Consider the following 18,739-nt stretch of genomic DNA (forward strand, 5'->3'; position numbering starts at 1 on the left):
TTATGTGTACATGTGTTCAAATATCCCCTCCCCAACATTTTTTTTGTTCATGAAATTGTCTTTGAAGCTGGGTATCCAGAGACAATTCAAGGGTGTCCAGAGAATCACCCTACACCATAAACTTTTAGAAAGATTCGACCCAATAATAAGTTGTTGGTATTAAAGCCCAAGTATTAGCCCATGAACTCAAAAAGGAAAGTTTCGACTAGAAAAACTCAAAAAGGAAAGTCTGCAAATGAAACAAGGAAAAACAGTCTGTTATTGGAAAAGGCCAAAAAATAAAAATTATGCTTGTTCTTGTTGTAGCTTAGCTACATTCAACAACGATCTCATTCCTGAATCCTTAAGCTCCAAAATTTTGCTACCAAAATCCACAATTTCACTACGAATTTCACAAATTCTTCTACTTTAGGGTTTGAATTGGGCGCGAAGCGAATGCGAGCAAAAGGGGTCGAAGCTAGCTGGTAGCGTAGAGACAAACAATGAAGGCAGGAAGCGCCGCGAAGCTTATCGTGGACGCCCTGCTCCAGCGGTTCCTTCCACTCGCACGGCGTCGTATTGAGACTGCTCAAGCTCAGGTCCGTTGTGTGATTCAAATCCATTTGAATTCCTGCAATTTTCACCTATTTGGTTGTATTTGGATTTTCAGTTCTCTGTCTGTGTATCTATGTAGCTCTACCTCTGGCTTTCCTTAGTGGAGAAATGAACAATCTAATTTCATCGTTGATAAAGATCTTTGTTCTACTTGTTTTGATACTTCTTCATCTTTAGTTCCATTGTTTCCAGCATGCCTTGTTATAGTTCTTAGTTGGCACAAGGAACTTGGTAGAGTTACTTAGAGTGGTCATTGATTCTTTGTAATCTTCGTATGACCGCAGCAAGATATGATTTCATAACATTAGTCGAGGAAAGAGTAATAGCCATAATGAAAAAGTTGAAAATAGTTGTAAGTGGTCGTCCTAGACTCCTAATTCCTTTTGAGGTCCCCTTATTTGTGTAGAACTGGTACCAACATTGTCATTGTTACTGTGCATAGTCGATATATTTCATCCAATGAGTCAATGCCTTTTGCCGTTAGTGAATGTATTGCTATGGTGGGTTTGGAATTAATCTAACATGTGATGTTTGTCTTCATTTTGTTATGTGGGAAACTTGCAGGATGGGCAATATCTCCGACCTTCTGACCCTGCTTATGAGCAAGTACTGGATTCCTTGGCTATGGTAGCTCGGCATACGCCCATACCTCTTTTAGAAGCTCTTCTAAGATGGAGAGAAAGGTGGGTTTCTCCCTTTTCCACAGATATGTTTTTCTGCGTTCCTCCTAGTTATTTTAGACCTGATGCCTTCCAGGTTTATTGTAACCTCTTTTTTATAATGACTTTGGTATAGCTATAATATGTCAACTCATTGTGTTGATCTGAGTTATTATTTGTTTTCTGTCTTACCATATGATTTTGTAACATGGGAATCTTTTTGTTGCAGTGAATCCCCGAAAGGTGCAAATGATGCATCTACATTCCAAAGAAAGGTTTGTCAAAAGCTTGTTTCTTTGACCGGATGCGTTTGTTCTTTATTGTATATGGTGGAAGTCAAAAAAGTTCGACCTATAACATCAATGCAGTTCATAGCTCTTTATTGCATAGTACAGCAACTAAGAATATCAAATTTTATGAGATTTTCATTTTTTCAATGTATGTCAATTAATACTTATATTATATAGTTGTATCTGTGATTGGGGAGTCTGCTTCATTAATTATAACTTCCATACTATGTCTGCTGATGCTCAGCTTGCGGTGGAGTGCATTTTTTGTTCAGCATGTATTCGCTTTGTTGAGTGCTGTCCACAAGAAGGACTTACAGGTTAGTTCATTGCATCAGTATTTGATTTTACCTTGAGGCTTGTGAAGTTGTGCTATTCAGCGAAATAAAACAAGCTTTGTTCTTACTGCAGAGAAACTTTGGTCTGGGCTTGAAAATTTTGTGTTTGACTGGCTGATTAATGCTGACAGGTAAAGCTATAGTTGGTTGTAGGAACTTCTTGGATATATGTTGTGTGATTGTCTGATTGGTTAAACTCAGAGCTTCGTACACCAACATTGCTAGTTTTTCCATATGGAGTCAACTAAGTTCTACCTCTTTGATGTTAATCTTGAGCAACTACTGTCCTATATCCTTCATCGCATTGATGCTTTCTCATTTATCTTCCTTGTATCTGTCATACTTTTCCATGAATCTGCTATATGCATGGAGTATTTTTTGTTTACCTTTTCTCTTTTAATCAGGAAAGAAAAAAAGACGTGGGTCTTGCTGAAGTTTGCATTTTGTCTCGCTATTCACTTCTGTGTTTGTTCTGATACTTTGTTACACATATTGATAATAAAATTTAAGTACCAGGATGTTGTTTGGATCTAAGAATTTATACTTTCATGCCTGGGTGTAAAAGAAAACAAAGAGGAATGATTAACTGGGTAATACTGGTTGTTCTGTGTATTAGTTGGAAGAGTTTTAGCATAACATTGAATCAAGAATAATGCCTTAGGGACGATAGGATTGTAGAACACTGCTAGAGCTATTTACTAGTGATCTAAGTCTGAAAGCTGAACTTCCCCATCAACAGCCCTATTCCCTGCGGTTGTATGCAATGTAGAAGAGCCAGAGATGCAAGGACTAGAACACATATCTCAAAACTTGATAAAACACATTAAAAGCTTTCTTTTTTCATTTGCTCATATAATTCATCTTGATTGCAACTCACTATACTCTCATTGCAGGGTTGTTAGCCAGGTTGAATATCCCTCATTGGTTGATCTGCGAGGACTCCTTCTGGACTTAGTCGCTCAGCTCTTAGGGGCCTTATCTCGCATCAGGTGACTGAATATCAAGTTATCATATTTGGAATTGATGGAAATTGCTATCATTATCCTCAAACTCCCTTGCGCCCTCAAACCCCCCCTTCTCTCCTGCAAGAAGAAGAAAAGAATTGCAAAACATTAAAAACTATTTGGTCATTATCAAAGTGGATTTGAAATCTATTATTTGTTGATTTTATATCTTTTAATAATTTGTGATATGTGTGATTTAGGCTTTGTAGTTGATAATAACACTAGGTTTTGATAGTTGGTTTTCATCTTTGTCATCTATCATTGGTGAAGTTGGGTGTAAGTTAACTCATTGATGCATGTCATTTTAAAGAATCTGGCATCATTATTACATTTACCTGTCGAATATGATTAACTGTCCAAGTTTAGTTAATGTATTATATACGGTGTGCAGGTTTAGTTCTGTCACTGAGCGCTTTTTCATGGAGCTCAGTATTCGTCGAATCGACACTAGTGTTGCCAGAAGTGAAACCCTTAGTATCATTAATGGAATGCGCTACTTGAAACTTGGGGTATGTGGAAAATAACATTCATATAGGAAAATTGACATTTGGACAACTCTATAACTATTAAGTAATTGTCAGGTAAAAACTGAGGGTGGACTGAATGCATCTGCTTCCTTTGTGGCAAAAGCAAACCCCCTCAATCGTGCACCACATAAACGCAAAAGTGAGCTTCATCATGCACTATGCAATATGCTTTCAAATATCCTAGCACCTTTGGCAGATGGTGGAAAAAGCCAGTGGCCACCTGCAGGTGTAGAGCCTGCACTTACACTCTGGTATGAAGCTGTTGGGCGGATAAAAGGACAACTCATGCATTGGATGGAAAAACAGAGCAAACATATTTCTGTGAGTTGACCCCAACTCTTTTATGTCTTGGTTTTTCCGATATCTAAATTGTGCAAAATAATATTCATAATACTTTGACATAACATTCAGAAAGTTCCCCCTTTGTACTTTTCTGTTGCCTCCAATTTAATTATGGTATACAATTCAAAAGAGGGGGAAAAAGAATTTGATACCTTTTACAGAGATAAATAGTTTGTTTACCTGTACAAATCCTCATGGTGGTCCTGGAATTGTCTTGTTTATCGTGTGAATTTTCTCATTTTCAAATTGCTCTTGCCACTAACCGGGCAGTTGGTGCGTGATAAATTCATGTGTCACAGTTACAGAGGCATCTTTTGGTATTTGGATTTTCGCTCTGATTATATGTTAGAATTACAAGTATTTCTCCGAAAAGGGTTCTTTTCATGTTGTGTGGTTGTAATGTTTCTCTTGAATTTGGATTTTAAATGTTTGCTTTTGGATGGTATGGTTGGTGTTTGGTGTTTTTATTTCCTTTTACATTGTCAGGTCAACTGTTATTCTTTTTCCCCCTTTGTCATTATTGTTAAATATGAGTTCTCTATCAAGCTAGTGCTGTTTATTACATCCCTCCCTTGCATATTTGTATTTTTCATTTTAATTTCATGTAGACAATGTCTGTGTCAGGTTGGTTACCCTTTGGTAACTCTTCTTCTCTGTCTTGGCGATGGTACAACTTTTGTCAACTACTTGAGCTCTCACATGGATCAACTCTACAAGCTTCTTAGAGTAAGTCCAAGAAACAAATTTGTGTAGGGCACAATAAAGCAGGCATTTGGTTAATTTGTTGTTGTGTACCAGGTCCAGTCATGTTGTTTAATCATGTTTTTTTTTTTTTTTTTTGGGGCGGGGAGCCTATGTCTTCCATTTCAGATGTAAGTTGTATGACATTATGTGGTTTATTCATTTAGGATAAGACCCATCGTTTCATGGCCTTGGACTGTCTTCACCGAGTTTTGAGGTTTTACTTGAGCGTCCACACTGAAAAACAGCCACCTAATCGTACATGGGACTACTTAGACAGTGTAACCTCACAACTCTTGACAGTTCTAAAGAAAGGGATGCTTACTCAGGACGTCCAACATGATAAACTTGTGGAGTTCTGTGTGACTATAGCGGAACATAACCTTGATTTTGCCATGAACCATATGATACTGGAATTGCTGAAGCAAGATAGTCCTAGTGAGGCAAAGGTTATTGGTCTCCGTTCTTTGCTTGCCATTGTCATGTCACCTTCAAGTCAGCATGTCGGCTTGGACATATTTACAGGTTCAGTCATATGCCAGAAATATATTATTATAATTGTATTGAAGCTGAAGTTTTCAACTGATCTTCATTTGAGTCTTCTTGCATCAACAGGTCATGATATTGGCCACTATATTCCAAAAGTGAAGGCTGCAATTGAGTCAATTTTGAGGTCTTGTCATAGAACCTATAGTCAGGCTCTTCTAACATCTTCGAGGACCACCATAGGTACTTTCTTTACTAATATATGTCAAGTATTCTTCTATATAGTTTAGTAGGTTTTCTTTTCATTTTCCATTTATATGCTAATTAATTATCAACATTTTCAGTTTTAGTTTGCTATTTATAATCTACACTGTGATGGGAATGTACCTTTTGAAGATGCAAAAGGTTGCATATGTAGTGATTGGTCAACAAATCTGTCTTGATCTCCTAATTAACTCTCTCCCTACACTGCAGCCTACACCATTGAACTTTTATCTCCTTTACTAAGACAACCAGTATTTATTGCAGCTATGGAATATTGAAGTTTTACAGTGTCTGTGTGTAACTTAACTTTATGCTTATGTTGCTGCAATGACAACACTCAATAAATCTTATGCTTTCCAGATTCTGTAACCAAGGAAAAGTCTCAAGGATATCTCTTCCGGTCTGTGCTGAAATGCATACCATATCTAATAGAAGAAGTTGGACGAAGTGATAAAATCACTGAAATAATACCTCAACATGGGATAAGCATTGATCCTGGTGTTCGTGAGGAAGCAGTGCAGGTACTGAACCGGATTGTGAGATACCTTCCCCACCGTCGCTTTGCAGTGATGAGAGGGATGGCCAACTTCATCCTACGACTTCCTGATGAGTTCCCTCTTCTCATTCAAACATCATTAGGCCGTCTGTTGGAACTCATGCGTTTTTGGAGAGCTTGTCTAATTGATGATAGGCTGGAATGTGATGCTCAAGATGTAAAACGTGTGGAGCGAAATGAAGGATTTAAGAAACCTTCTTTCCATATAGCAGGAGACTTGATTGAGTTTCGTGCGTCAGAGATAGATGCAGTCGGTCTTATCTTCCTTAGTTCTGTTGATAGCCAGATTAGACATACTGCACTAGAGTTATTGCGGTGTGTACGTGCTTTAAGGAATGATATACGGCAACCTGATCATAGTCTGAAATATGAACCTGAACCAATATTTATAATCGATGTCTTGGAAGAACATGGGGTGTGTTATCTTCCTATCTTTAACTGTTCCGTATTCCATTCCCCCTATCCTGCTTTTCATTTGAGTTTCAATGTTGCAAATGTGCATATTATTTTGTTTCATTCATGAATCTTTTTCTAATGTTTCAGGATGACATCGTCCAGAGCTGCTATTGGGATTCTGGGCGTCCATTTGATTTGAGACGAGAATCTGATGCAATCCCTCCTGACGTGACACTTCAATCTATAATATTTGAGAGCCCTGATAAGAACAGGTGGGCTCGTTGTCTTAGTGAGCTTGTCAAATACGCTGCTGAACTTTGCCCAAGATCTGTCCATGAAGCAAAGTAAGTATATTTTTGTTTACGTGTAGTTATGTTTACACAAGTTTCTTTTGATTTCCAAAAAAGATGTATGTTCCTTTCTAGCATTGATGTGCTCTTCTCTCAGTACTGAGTTTGAACTTGTGGTATTTAAGAGTGGCTCAACTTTTTTTTTTTTTTTAATAGAAACATTGTATTGATAATCAAGAGGAAAAATCCTCGAACAAACAACAAAACCTATAATAAAGAGTGTCTGATCTACTAAGACTGAAAGTAATTCTGTACTTAAAAAACACAAAAAACACAAGAGTGGCTCAACTAAAAAGGGAATTACTGCCTGTATGTAGAGTTTGAGCAAAAATAAACTTCTTTGGTTGCACATACACGTTAAATGTTTTTGTTAGGTTACTATCATCTGGTGATAACGAGAAGCAAACTAGTAGCATGTAAGCTGATTTCTTGTTGAACAATATATTATGTAGTAAAGCATGATTTGGTTGTATTTGTGCTGGGAACATGATTTTGCTTGTATGGCTATATTGCTCTTATCTTTTACATGCTTTATAAGGATAAATATTTCCAGTTCAACCCAAATTTCAAGATTGGAATCCCATGATCTTATCGCAACACCATCTTTATTTGCAGGGCAGAGGTTATGCAACGTCTGGCTCATATCACACCTGTTGAGTTGGGTGGGAAGGCTCATCAATCACAAGATGCAGACAACAAACTGGATCAGTGGCTTATGTATGCGATGTTCGTGTGTTCATGTCCGCCAAATAATAGAGAAGCTGGTAGTATAGTTGCAACCAAAGATCTTTACCATCTAATTTTTCCATCTCTAAAATCTGGATCTGAGGCACATATAGTAAGTACTGTCAGAGGTTTGTTTAATTTCAGTGTAACGTTTCTTTATTTTCTTTTTCTTGTTTCTGTGAATACGATAAATTTGTCATGGGGTGTCAGAATGCGGGGTCAGTTCTAAATCCAATACCTAGGATGCTATTATGTCACTACTAGTTTGAGGTCTGTTGCATCTGTAAGGGTTTGCTCTAATTAGAAACTTAGAATCTTTTTCTTTAATAACTATTCCGTGCATCTTGATTCTTTTCAACTGGTTAGACTAAATTTCGTCTCTAAATTTAGCATGCAGCCACAATGACTCTTGGCCACTCGCATCTGGAAGCATGTGAAATCATGTTTACAGAGCTTGCATCTTTCATTGATGAGGTTTCTTCAGAGACAGAGGGAAAACCAAAGTGGAAGGTGCTGTATGGTTAAACTCCTCAAATTTCTTTTATTTGATGGCTGACATTTGAAGACACCGAGCATTATGGCATTATCTATGTTCTGAATATGTTTAGTACTAGAGAGTGCGTCGATTTGCAGTGCTTTAACTTAAGGGAGGAAAATTCATGTTGCCAACCTCAAAGCATATAATTTGTTACTTGATTTTGAACTCTAGCGTGCCAATCATACGCATGGTCTGTTCCTGTTTTGGTAAATTAGACATGCATTGTTGGAACACATAGTTATATCCATTCATAAAAATTTATGTAATGTCCGTTTGACCGGTCAAATCAAAATATGTAGTATTGCATTTTCTCCTTACAAAGTCGTTATACTTTGGTCAGCAATTAATGACAAAGGAAAAAGTAATAGTAATTACAATAACAACAGTAGAACATTGTATCCCTTTCCAATTGATTTCTCGTATGTACAGCTTTCAGTCAAGTAGTTTTTATGTCGGCAGAAACTTTTGTTAACCTGATTCTTTGAAAACTTAACTAACTATATGAATATCCCTTTTTTTGCTTCATCAGTTACTTAAGGTGCTTCATTAGTTAGATATTGGTTCTCAATGAATATGACTAAACATAATATTCAAATCACATGAATACAGAGTCAAAAATCTCGCCGTGAGGAGCTTCGTATCCATATTGCAAATATATTTCGTACTGTTGCTGAAAATGTATGGCCTGGCATGCTGGCCCGTAAACCAGTTTTCCGTCTCCACTATCTGAAGTTCATTGATGAGACAACCAGACAGATCTTAACAGCACCTGCTGAAAACTTCCAAGATATGCAGCCTCTCCGCTTTGCACTTGCTTCTGTTCTAAGATCACTAGCCCCGGAATTTGTTGAGTCAAAATCGGAGAAATTTGATATTAGAACTAGAAAGCGACTGTTTGATCTGCTTCTCTCCTGGTGTGATGACACAGGCAGTACATGGGGTCAAGAAGGTGTTAGTGATTACCGACGTGAAGTAGAACGTTATAAGTCTTCTCAGAATGCACGGTCAAAAGATTCTGTGGACAAAATATCATTTGATAAAGAACTTAGCGAACAGGTTGAGGCAATCCAGTGGGCCTCCATGAATGCTATGGCTTCACTCTTATACGGGCCTTGCTTTGATGATAATGCGAGGAAGATGAGTGGTCGGGTTATATCTTGGATCAACAGTTTGTTCATTGAGCCAGCGCCTAGGGCTCCATTTGGGTACTCTCCAGCGGACCCAAGAACTCCCTCTTATTCAAAGTACACAGGAGAAGGTGGTCGTGGGACTGCTGGTCGTGATAGGCATAGGGGTGGTCATCATCGTGTTTCTTTAGCAAAACTGGCTTTGAAGAATCTATTACAAACAAATTTGGACCTGTTTCCTGCTTGTATTGATCAGGTACTCATGTTTCCTTTGCTCTATTCAATTATCGTTTTCTTTCCAAGTAAGAAAATCCAGTTATGGAGTGCACCGCTGAAGGCTGATTAGCCTGTGCTAGACAGAGTCTGTTGGCCTATAGCTCCTTTTATCCTTCCCACTTAAGAATTTTATAATTTGATTCACTTTTTTTGTACTACACAAGATAATTGATGAATTGTTAATTCATTAGTAAATATATCGTATTTTCAGATGATACCTTGACAATCAACAAGGTAATTCTGACTTCCTAAAAAGTAAACTGGTGATTCAAGAACTGAGAATCCACTGAATGCTTTGCAAGTCAGTTGGTTTCAATAAAATGTCAAATTTCAGCTTTCTTCTTTTTTGCTGAAAAAGTTCACATACACGCTCTCTGGTCTTCACTTGCATGTTCACTGCTTTTTAAATTGATAGCTCATAAGGATTTCATTCTTATAAATACATAAAAAATTGATACTTTGTTGCAGTGCTATTACTCGGATGCTGCTATAGCTGATGGTTACTTCAGTGTGCTAGCTGAGGTCTACATGCGCCAAGAGATACCAAAATGTGAAATCCAGAGACTTTTGAGCCTGATTCTCTACAAGGTGGTAGATCCATCAAGACAAATCCGTGATGATGCTCTTCAGATGCTTGAGACACTTTCTGTTCGCGAGTGGGCTGAGGATGGCATTGAGAGCTCAGGGAATTATCGGGCTGCTGTTGTGGGTAACCTTCCTGATTCTTACCAACAATTCCAATACAAGCTCTCGTGCAAGCTTGCCAAAGACCATCCTGAGTTGAGTCAGCTCCTGTGTGAGGAGATTATGCAGAGGCAACTTGATGCGGTTGATATCATTGCACAGCATCAGGTCTTAACATGCATGGCTCCTTGGATTGAGAACCTAAATTTCTGGAAACTTAAGGACTCAGGTTGGAGTGAAAGATTACTAAAAAGCCTTTACTATGTGACGTGGCGGCATGGTGACCACTTCCCTGATGAAATTGAGAAACTTTGGAGCACAATTGCTAGCAAACCCAGGAACATTAGTCCTGTTTTAGATTTCTTGATCACGAAAGGGATAGAGGACTGTGATTCAAATGCATCTGCAGAAATAAGTGGTGCATTTGCTACATATTTCTCTGTTGCAAAGCGAGTAAGTTTATACTTAGCACGGGTATGTCCTCAGCGCACAATTGACCACCTGGTTTACCAGTTAGCTCAGCGGATGCTGGAGGATAGCATGGATCCAATTGTGCCAACTGCAAATAAGGTTGATGCTAATGGAAATTTTGTGCTAGAATTCTCTCAAGGGCCTGCAGTGCCCCAAATTGCATCACTTGTGGACATCCAGCCACACATGTCACCATTACTTGTCCGGGGTTCCTTTGATGGTCCATTAAGAAATGCAAGTGGGAGCCTCAGCTGGCGAACAGCAGGTGTGACAGGCCGAAGTGTCTCAGGCCCAATAGGCCCAATGCCTCCTGAGTTGAACATTGTTCCTGGAAACACAGGCCGATCAGGTCAGCTCCTTCCAGCACTGGTAAATATGTCGGGGCCTTTAATGGGGGTCAGAAGTTCAACAGGAAGCTTGCGGAGTCGCCATGTTTCCCGGGACAGTGGAGACTACCTTATTGATACTCCAAACTCGGGTGAAGATGGGTTACACTCTGGGGTTTCCATGCATGGGATTAGTGCTAAAGAACTTCAATCAGCCTTGCAGGGTCATCAGCAACATTCGCTGACTCATGCAGATATAGCATTGATTCTACTTGCAGAAATTGCATACGAAAATGATGAAGATTTTCGCGAGCACTTGCCTCTTCTATTTCATGTTACATTTGTTTCGATGGATAGTTCGGAAGACATTGTGCTGGAACACTGCCAGCATCTGCTCGTTAATCTACTATACTCTCTTGCAGGACGGCACTTGGAACTGTATGAGGTTGAAAATAGTGATGGAGAGAACAAGCAGCAGGTTGTCAGCCTGATCAAGTATGTCCAGTCAAAGCGAGGAAGTATGATGTGGGAAAATGAGGACCCCACGGTTGTGAGATCTGAGCTTCCAAGTGCAGCATTGTTGTCTGCACTAGTTCAGAGCATGGTGGATGCTATCTTCTTCCAAGGAGATCTTCGTGAGACTTGGGGAGCAGAGGCACTCAAATGGGCAATGGAGTGCACATCGAGACACCTAGCCTGCCGCTCACATCAGATTTACCGTGCATTGCGGCCTAGTGTCACAAGCGATACATGTGTGCTGCTTCTCCGGTGCCTTCATAGATGCCTAGGAAATCCAGTACCTCCAGTTTTAGGATTCATTATGGAAATTTTGCTGACATTGCAAGTGATGGTGGAGAACATGGAACCAGAAAAAGTGATACTGTACCCACAACTCTTTTGGGGGTGTGTAGCTATGATGCACACAGATTTTGTTCATGTCTACTGTCAAGTACTTGAACTCTTCTCACGTGTGATTGACCGGTTATCATTCCGGGACAGAACAACAGAAAATGTGCTTCTTTCAAGCATGCCTCGGGATGAGTTTGATGCTAATAATGACATTGGGGACTTCCAACGAATGGAAACCAGGAGTGGCTATGAACAGCCTCCATCTGGAGGAAATCTGCCAACATTTGAAGGGGTGCAGCCTCTTGTTCTTAAAGGACTCATGTCAACCGTTAGTCATGGTGTTTCTATTGAAGTTCTCTCGCGGATCACAGTGCACTCATGTGACTCTATATTTGGAGATGCAGAGACAAGACTCTTGATGCACATCACAGGCTTACTTCCCTGGCTCTGCTTGCAGCTTAGCAAGGATCCGGTGATGGGGCCTGCTTCTCCACTCCAACAGCAGTTCCAGAAAGCTTGCTCTGTTGCGGCCAACATCTCAATTTGGTGTAGAGCAAAGTCATTAGATGAATTGGCTACTGTATTTATGATTTACTCTCGTGGTGATATCAAGAGTATCAACAACCTCCTTGCTTGTGTCTCACCACTCTTATGCAATGAGTGGTTCCCAAAGCACTCAGCTTTGGCTTTTGGGCACTTATTACGACTACTGGAGAAAGGGCCAGTTGGGTATCAGCGTGTGATACTGCTCATGCTTAAGGCATTGCTCCAGCACACTCCCATGGATGCTGCCCAAAGTCCACACATGTATGCGATTGTGTCCCAGTTGGTAGAGAGCACTTTGTGCTGGGAGGCACTGAGTGTGTTAGAAGCTCTTCTGCAGAGCTGTAGCTCAGTGCCAGGTTCTCACCCTCATGAACCTGGTTCGTTTGAGAACGGGATAGGCGGTGGTGATGAGAAGATGCTAGCTCCTCAGACCTCATTTAAGGCTCGCAGTGGGCCGCTACAGTATGGTATGGCATCCCCATTTGCAGCAGGTTCAACACCTGCACACGGGAGCTCAACTGAATCTGGAACTTCACCTAGAGAAGTGGCTTTGCAAAACACACGGCTTATCCTTGGGCGGGTTCTTCACAGCTGTGCACTAGGGAAGAGAAGGGATTACAAAAGGCTGGTGCCTTTCGTGACCAGTATTGGGAACCCATAACCTATACACACATGCAGGCTGTATCTTTTCTTTCTAAGATATTTAATGTATATTAGTGGATGGATGATGATGCGCATAGAAGAAAGTTTTACTGGATTTGTATATAGTAGTGCTTTGTGAAGCAATTGGTGGTGTAATATACTTTGTACAGTCAAAGCATTTAGGGGTCTTTCTATGAAGAATAATCTTAAATCCATATTTTTGCCAATCTTATAATTGTTTGCTGCTCTCGATTTCAAATCCCTTGAATTTAATGTTGGCCACCTGTTGTCAAATTCCCAATGTAACCAGTTCTAAGAGTTTAACTGACTGAATCAGTTGCAATCTGTCAGTGTAATATTGTCTTAGCAAGTGTGTCAAATGTCAGTCATATTCATTGGTGATAAAGTGTCCACAAGCAAGTGAACACCTTCTAGCTTCCTATTTTTCATCATAAACAAACAAGCAAACAAATAACCAAATTAGACAATAGAGGGGGGAAACGAATTGTGCAAAGAAAATTGCATGACAAATTTATAATACATATTTGTATTTCTCAAAGCTCACTTCATTCTGGTACAAAAAAAGAGTTCAATGTGAAGAACAATGTAATACAACAACACACGTGCGGAGGGCAATGAATTCCATTGCCCACTTCTTGCACTAAGCAAACTAACATTTCATACATTGTGCAGAGTGTTCCTTTATTTTTTATTGAACGCTCTCAGAAAACCCTGGTTTTCTAATACAGTTTGGATCCAGCCAGTTGATCTTCACTAAAAACATGAGCACCTTCCAGCATGTCCTCACATCGGATATCATTCACGCCGTGATGAATTCTTGAACAAGGCATAGGCATCACTATATATGGCCACCGCGTTTGAGAACACAGCAAGTACAATCATAAAAACACTCAAGATCTTGTCCTTCTTAGTTGCTATGTTGTGTCGATCCCTGAAATACCAAGGAAAAATAGATGAATAGTAATTCCAAGTATATTCACAAAACTGACCTAGCTATGGGAAGAACCCAGTAAATAATATCCCTATCCTTTCATGTTTATGAGATAAAAAGGCAGCATACGCATAAAATCTGTGAGATCTGATGACCTTAAGTCCTAGGCTATTCTCTGCAATCTACTATTCTCCAAATTGGAAAAAGAAAACAATTGGTTATCAAAGTAAATAAAAACCTGAACTAATAGATAGTTCTTGTGATCAAGTCAAAAACTCACTTGAGGGTAATTGCAGCAGGAAAAATGAACCCAAGGCAAACTGCAGCAGTTGCTCCAGTGAACTGGAAAGCATCCCAGATGCTGGGGATAAAGTTTGCACCCAAGAAGATAACACTTATGAGCCCAATGGTGACCAGTGCAAATCTCATATTATCCAGAACCAACGGCCTTGCAGAGGGAAAGAGAAGGCCATCTAAGTTGAGCCGCAATGGGAAGAAGACAATGGGAAACACAAGCATAAGGTGAGCAGCATAGCTGACACGAACAGCATCATTGAGCACGGAACTGTAAGGTATGCCAAGGTTGGTGTCAAAGTTGGCAAGCACATCGTCAAGAGTTCCGTCCCCAAATAGGAGGAACCCAAAAAGGCTTGTCATTATGTAAACAGATGAGCATAAAGCAAGTGAGGTTTGCACAACCCCTCTTATCTGCGTCGAGTCTTCAAGTTCGTTGTGGATACTGTGGACTGCAGATGAATTGATCAGGAAGATTATTACTCAACACATAAGTGTTTGCAATTAAAAGGTGAAAAACATTTCAAACATGAGATCTCCCACATTCAACCAACAGTCCCATTTCTATAGTTTCAAGTGTGTACATTATGCCAAAATGTTAATTTTAAATCACTTTTAAGTATCACTGGGTGATGGTATGGAAAAGTACAAGGCCAGGATGATAAAAGGATCAAGATGTGTCAAAATACCAAATTTTGTATGACTAAAGATGCCACGGTTTTAATTTTAAACAAAAAATAGAGAACATATTTTAACATGATTTAGTTAAAAAAATTAAGTAAACATTGTCAATAATAAGAACACAGGAATTGGGTGGATAAAGGGTGCGTAAACCCATTCAATTCAATTCTGACATCGAAATCTGACATGCTACTGCTCAAAGTTTGCTTCAAATTTATGTTTTGCTAAATAGTGATTCATTTAACAGGGGAAAAGGGAAGAAAGGAACTGAAGCGCAAACATACAAATCCACCTAAAATTTCTCATTCTTATATTGCAGAAACATGGACCAAGTTCTAGGCTAATGAACTCTATGTAAGTGAACAAACAAACAGTTTCCATACCATTGTAGTGACAAATGTATGCAGTGACAAGAACAGGGACTACAGTGAAGAGTTTGAAGAATGATGAAACGTCGGTAACATCAGGTAACAATCTGGGCATCGCAATGCTTCCATTGAACAACTTAACGACCGTAATTCCAACAGTAATAACAAGAAATACAACTGCTAGTGCAACTGATAAGGCAGACGTGAAGCTCAATGAATCTGCAACCATAATAGGCCTATTAAGATCACCGAAACATTATATTCCAAATGGAAAAAGAAAGAATAAGGTCTTAACAAATAATAGGCTCAAATTCAATAAAGCTAGAAAATTTAATAATAAATCACCACTCCACCAACAACTTGAGTCAAAAGCTACACAATGATTCTTGACCAAATCACTGTATGCAAGTGAAAGTGATAGAGTGAAAACTGAATAGGGGAAGGGCACATGTTTAAAGCAAGAGGGTTCTCATATAAATATGCTAAACATATGTTACCTTAACCAAATCACTCTATGTAAGTGAAAGTGATAGCAATTCACCAAACAATGCCTTCAAACATAAAAAATAAATAAAGACTAACCGATTCGCTTAAAGCATGACAATGGAGCAAATATGCCAAGCGTTGTGACAAGAAGAATAATGGCACGCCCAGTCCACCAGTGTTCTCCAAACCATCCTTCAAGTACACCAGCATGGTGAACACCACTTGAAGATGTTCCAGAAAGCACATCACCTTCATTTAAGTAATACAAAGATTGTTACACAAATTCAGACCTTTCCCTATGACAAGCATGGGCAGATTTCTAGGCCAACAAAAATCTGAACCAGAGATATCAAAATGACAAAATTGTAACAGAGTAAATACAGTACAATATTATAGAGTGAAAGACATACCAATAATAATAATGTAGACAATGAGCACGCCAAGGTTGTTGACCAGAACAGATATCTGCAACAAAATTTTCCCATATTTTCCAAAGGCCTCCCCCATAAGACCTCCATAAGAAGCAGACTTCCCAGCTCGGCTGAACCTAAGTATCAGTTCAATTGAAGCTTCGGTCAAGAAGGCCATAAAGATGATCATGGAAATTCCAAGGACAAGGCCCAACACTTTCATGGTTGCAGGCAAAGCCATGATCCCAGCACCAACAATTGTGGTTGATAAATTGAACACTGCTCCAGTAAAGGAAGCTCCATTAAACTCATCAAACACAACATCCTCTTGCCCTTTGGGCAACAAGGGGGCATTCTCATCAATAACTCCTTTGTTCTTTCGTGACTTCCTTTCCTTCTTTGGTGCAAGATTTCCAATCGTCATCTTGTGATATCTTAAAAATCTTCAAAACAAAGGTTTAAAGCTAATGGAAAATCTATAAAGCAGCTCAACCACCTACAAATATTTGCTTCAATAAAAATTTTGTCCAACGGTCAAATTATATACTCTCTTTTTTTTTTCAGATTGAGGATAAGGGGAAGAGCAAACACAAGCTAGATGAAGAGGATTTCAGACACAATGACCCAAACAGCCAAAAATTCACAAATATTGAATTCTTGCCGAGAATACAAAGGTTGGTCCTTTGCAAATGCTACCAAATTGACTGTGAAATGAATATGCACAATTCGTTTTGGGGCAGATATTTTGAAAATCCAAAGGAAAATAAAATCCCAGGAGCAAAAGTATCCAAATTTACCTTTAGCAAAAACAAACAAAGTATCAGAATTGAAGTGAATTGAAAACACAAGTAATTCTTCAATATATCACAGTTGAAGGTGGATCTTTACAATCATTAGCTGGGCTTTCAATATCAACAAGGGGAGGAAACCCAAACCCAATTTCCCAGATAGCAAACTTGAGAAAACCCAGTTCTCCCCCTTCAAAGAAAAGCACCCAAGACCAAACCAATCAAACCCCAGAATTCAAGGTCAATGATTCAGCAGACCCAAAGCAAGAAACGTGACTGAATTCTTCAGTTAAAGTTTTGATTTTTATAGCCAAAAAAAAATTCAAGGAAAGAGAGACACACGCAAATAAAGCTTGATATTGAATAACAATAATGGAGGTGGAGACAAAGACTGGAATTTAATAATGTTAAGTTTTTTTTCTTTTTCTTTTGGTGTCTGTGGAATTATTGTGGATTGGTGAAATGAAATTGACAATGAAAACCCTAATCCACAAAATTCCACAAACTGTAAAATTTGTCGCTTTTGGTGTGAAAGTTACGGACTTTATAAGAGTAGAAGGAAAGACGTCCGCAGATGTCTACGTCAAAAGAGGAAGCTTCGCAATTGGATAATAATATGCAAACCGTAAATCGGCTATTAATTAACAATTTACTGCCATTGCTCTGTTCATCGGCTTTCTAATATTTTTTTTCCCATATAAGTTTTTCCAGGCATACTCTTTCAAGTAACAAATCTATTTTTCTTTATAAAAAATATATATTTAAAAATACAACAATAATTTTATTATGACGGGTTAAACTTTGATGAGTGAGAAAATTAGATGGAAAAGTTGAAGAAAATGAACAAAAATAGAAGCCTGAAAATGATTTGATGAGTGAGAAAATTAGATGGATAAGATGAACAAAAATAGAAGCCAATAAATGATTTGGGAGTAATTAATTTTCCGGAAATGTCATGTGGGAAAAAATAAATATCTTAGAAGGTTCAGATATTTGAAACAAAAAAAACAAAAAGGTTCACCTCATATTATTAGGGTTGGTTACACCATTTTGGGGATTTCCAAAGTAAGAATTTGTGTTTTCTTATTGGTATGTTTTTATGGTTTTAGTGTAATGGTTCTACTACCTAACCTAGGATATTAACATATAGGCGTAGGAGAAATTTACTATTATGCTAATAGTGTTTTCTTTGTAAATATTGGAGCAAGTGTGAGCCACAAATTATAAAATGTTAGAGTTTATGTCATCCAAGGTGTAAAGATGAAATTGATTAAGCTTTGCATGATTCTAATCTAATCTATAGAAACCTTAAGCCACTTCCAACAAAATATGACATCAAAATTATGCGCTTATATAAAAGGAGTTACACAAGTATGTGAGATAAATTATTCGATGTTATGGTAACACATTATGCTATACTGATAAAGCATTTTAGAAGTGTAAAATTAAACTCGAAACTTATTGTAATTTAAGTAAATCTGTAAGATCACATAACTATCGTCATATCAAATAATTTCGTGTGATGCAAGTGATTAATATGAATCATTATTGTCATTAAGAAGTAGTCATGAGATCATTATTTTCTTTTAGTCAAGTCAATGGTTCATTTCATCACTAAAATTAAAAACCACACATCATCAATTACAAAGATCAGGGAACCTAGAAATTGTCAGGCAGTGTTCCCAACAAGAAGTGTCATTTCAATTTTGGAAATCTCATGTATGCGGCCTGCCAGTGTCAGTGTTGGTGAAACCATGTTTTAGGCTCCCAAAATAACCCACTTTTACTCAAATTTTACCCACTTAACCACAGTAATTAGACAATGATGACAATGTAACCCACCAACCAAACACTACCTTTAAAAATAAAATAAAAAGACCAATAGGTTAATAAAGCTAATATAATATAATTATGCGGTGGTGGTTGCAACAGGTGTAAAATTTGCTGATGCAGCAAGTAAAAGGAATCTTTAGGCACTTCCTCCTCTCTTCTTTCTCACATCAGCTAATCTGTGATTAGTGAGCAAGATTA

At 38.4% G+C, this 18,739-nt stretch overlaps 2 protein-coding genes across 2 annotated transcripts; one reads left to right on the forward strand and one right to left on the reverse strand.

Moving 5' to 3' along the window:
• Positions 1 to 229: 229 nt before the first annotated feature.
• Positions 230 to 12,956, forward strand: LOC110759055 (ARM repeat superfamily protein). Its single transcript, XM_021961075.2, has 17 exons — positions 230 to 578; positions 1,159 to 1,277; positions 1,483 to 1,528; positions 1,788 to 1,860; positions 1,952 to 2,009; positions 2,772 to 2,867; positions 3,274 to 3,391; positions 3,464 to 3,730; positions 4,376 to 4,477; positions 4,660 to 5,017; positions 5,108 to 5,221; positions 5,603 to 6,213; positions 6,342 to 6,538; positions 7,160 to 7,382; positions 7,661 to 7,780; positions 8,418 to 9,191; positions 9,680 to 12,956. The coding sequence occupies exons 1-17, from the start codon at positions 483 to 485 to the stop codon at positions 12,746 to 12,748; spliced, it is 6,441 nt and encodes a 2,146-aa protein (XP_021816767.1). The 5' UTR covers positions 230 to 482; the 3' UTR covers positions 12,749 to 12,956.
• Positions 12,957 to 13,248: 292 nt separating this feature from the next.
• On the reverse strand, positions 13,249 to 17,114 carry LOC110759057 (amino acid transporter AVT6A). The gene is made up of 5 exons (XM_088250739.1): positions 15,921 to 17,114; positions 15,607 to 15,759; positions 15,040 to 15,243; positions 13,962 to 14,427; positions 13,249 to 13,681 (listed from the first exon to the last, which is right to left on the reverse strand). Exons 1-5 carry the CDS (start codon positions 16,342 to 16,344, stop codon positions 13,546 to 13,548), a joined length of 1,383 nt encoding a protein of 460 aa, XP_088106865.1. The 5' UTR covers positions 16,345 to 17,114; the 3' UTR covers positions 13,249 to 13,545.
• Between the last annotated feature and the right edge of the window lie 1,625 nt (positions 17,115 to 18,739).

This window comes from Prunus avium, chromosome 3 (assembly GCF_965620075.1).
Source record: "Prunus avium chromosome 3, drPruAviu1.hap1.1, whole genome shotgun sequence".
Taxonomy (NCBI): domain Eukaryota; kingdom Viridiplantae; phylum Streptophyta; class Magnoliopsida; order Rosales; family Rosaceae; genus Prunus; species Prunus avium.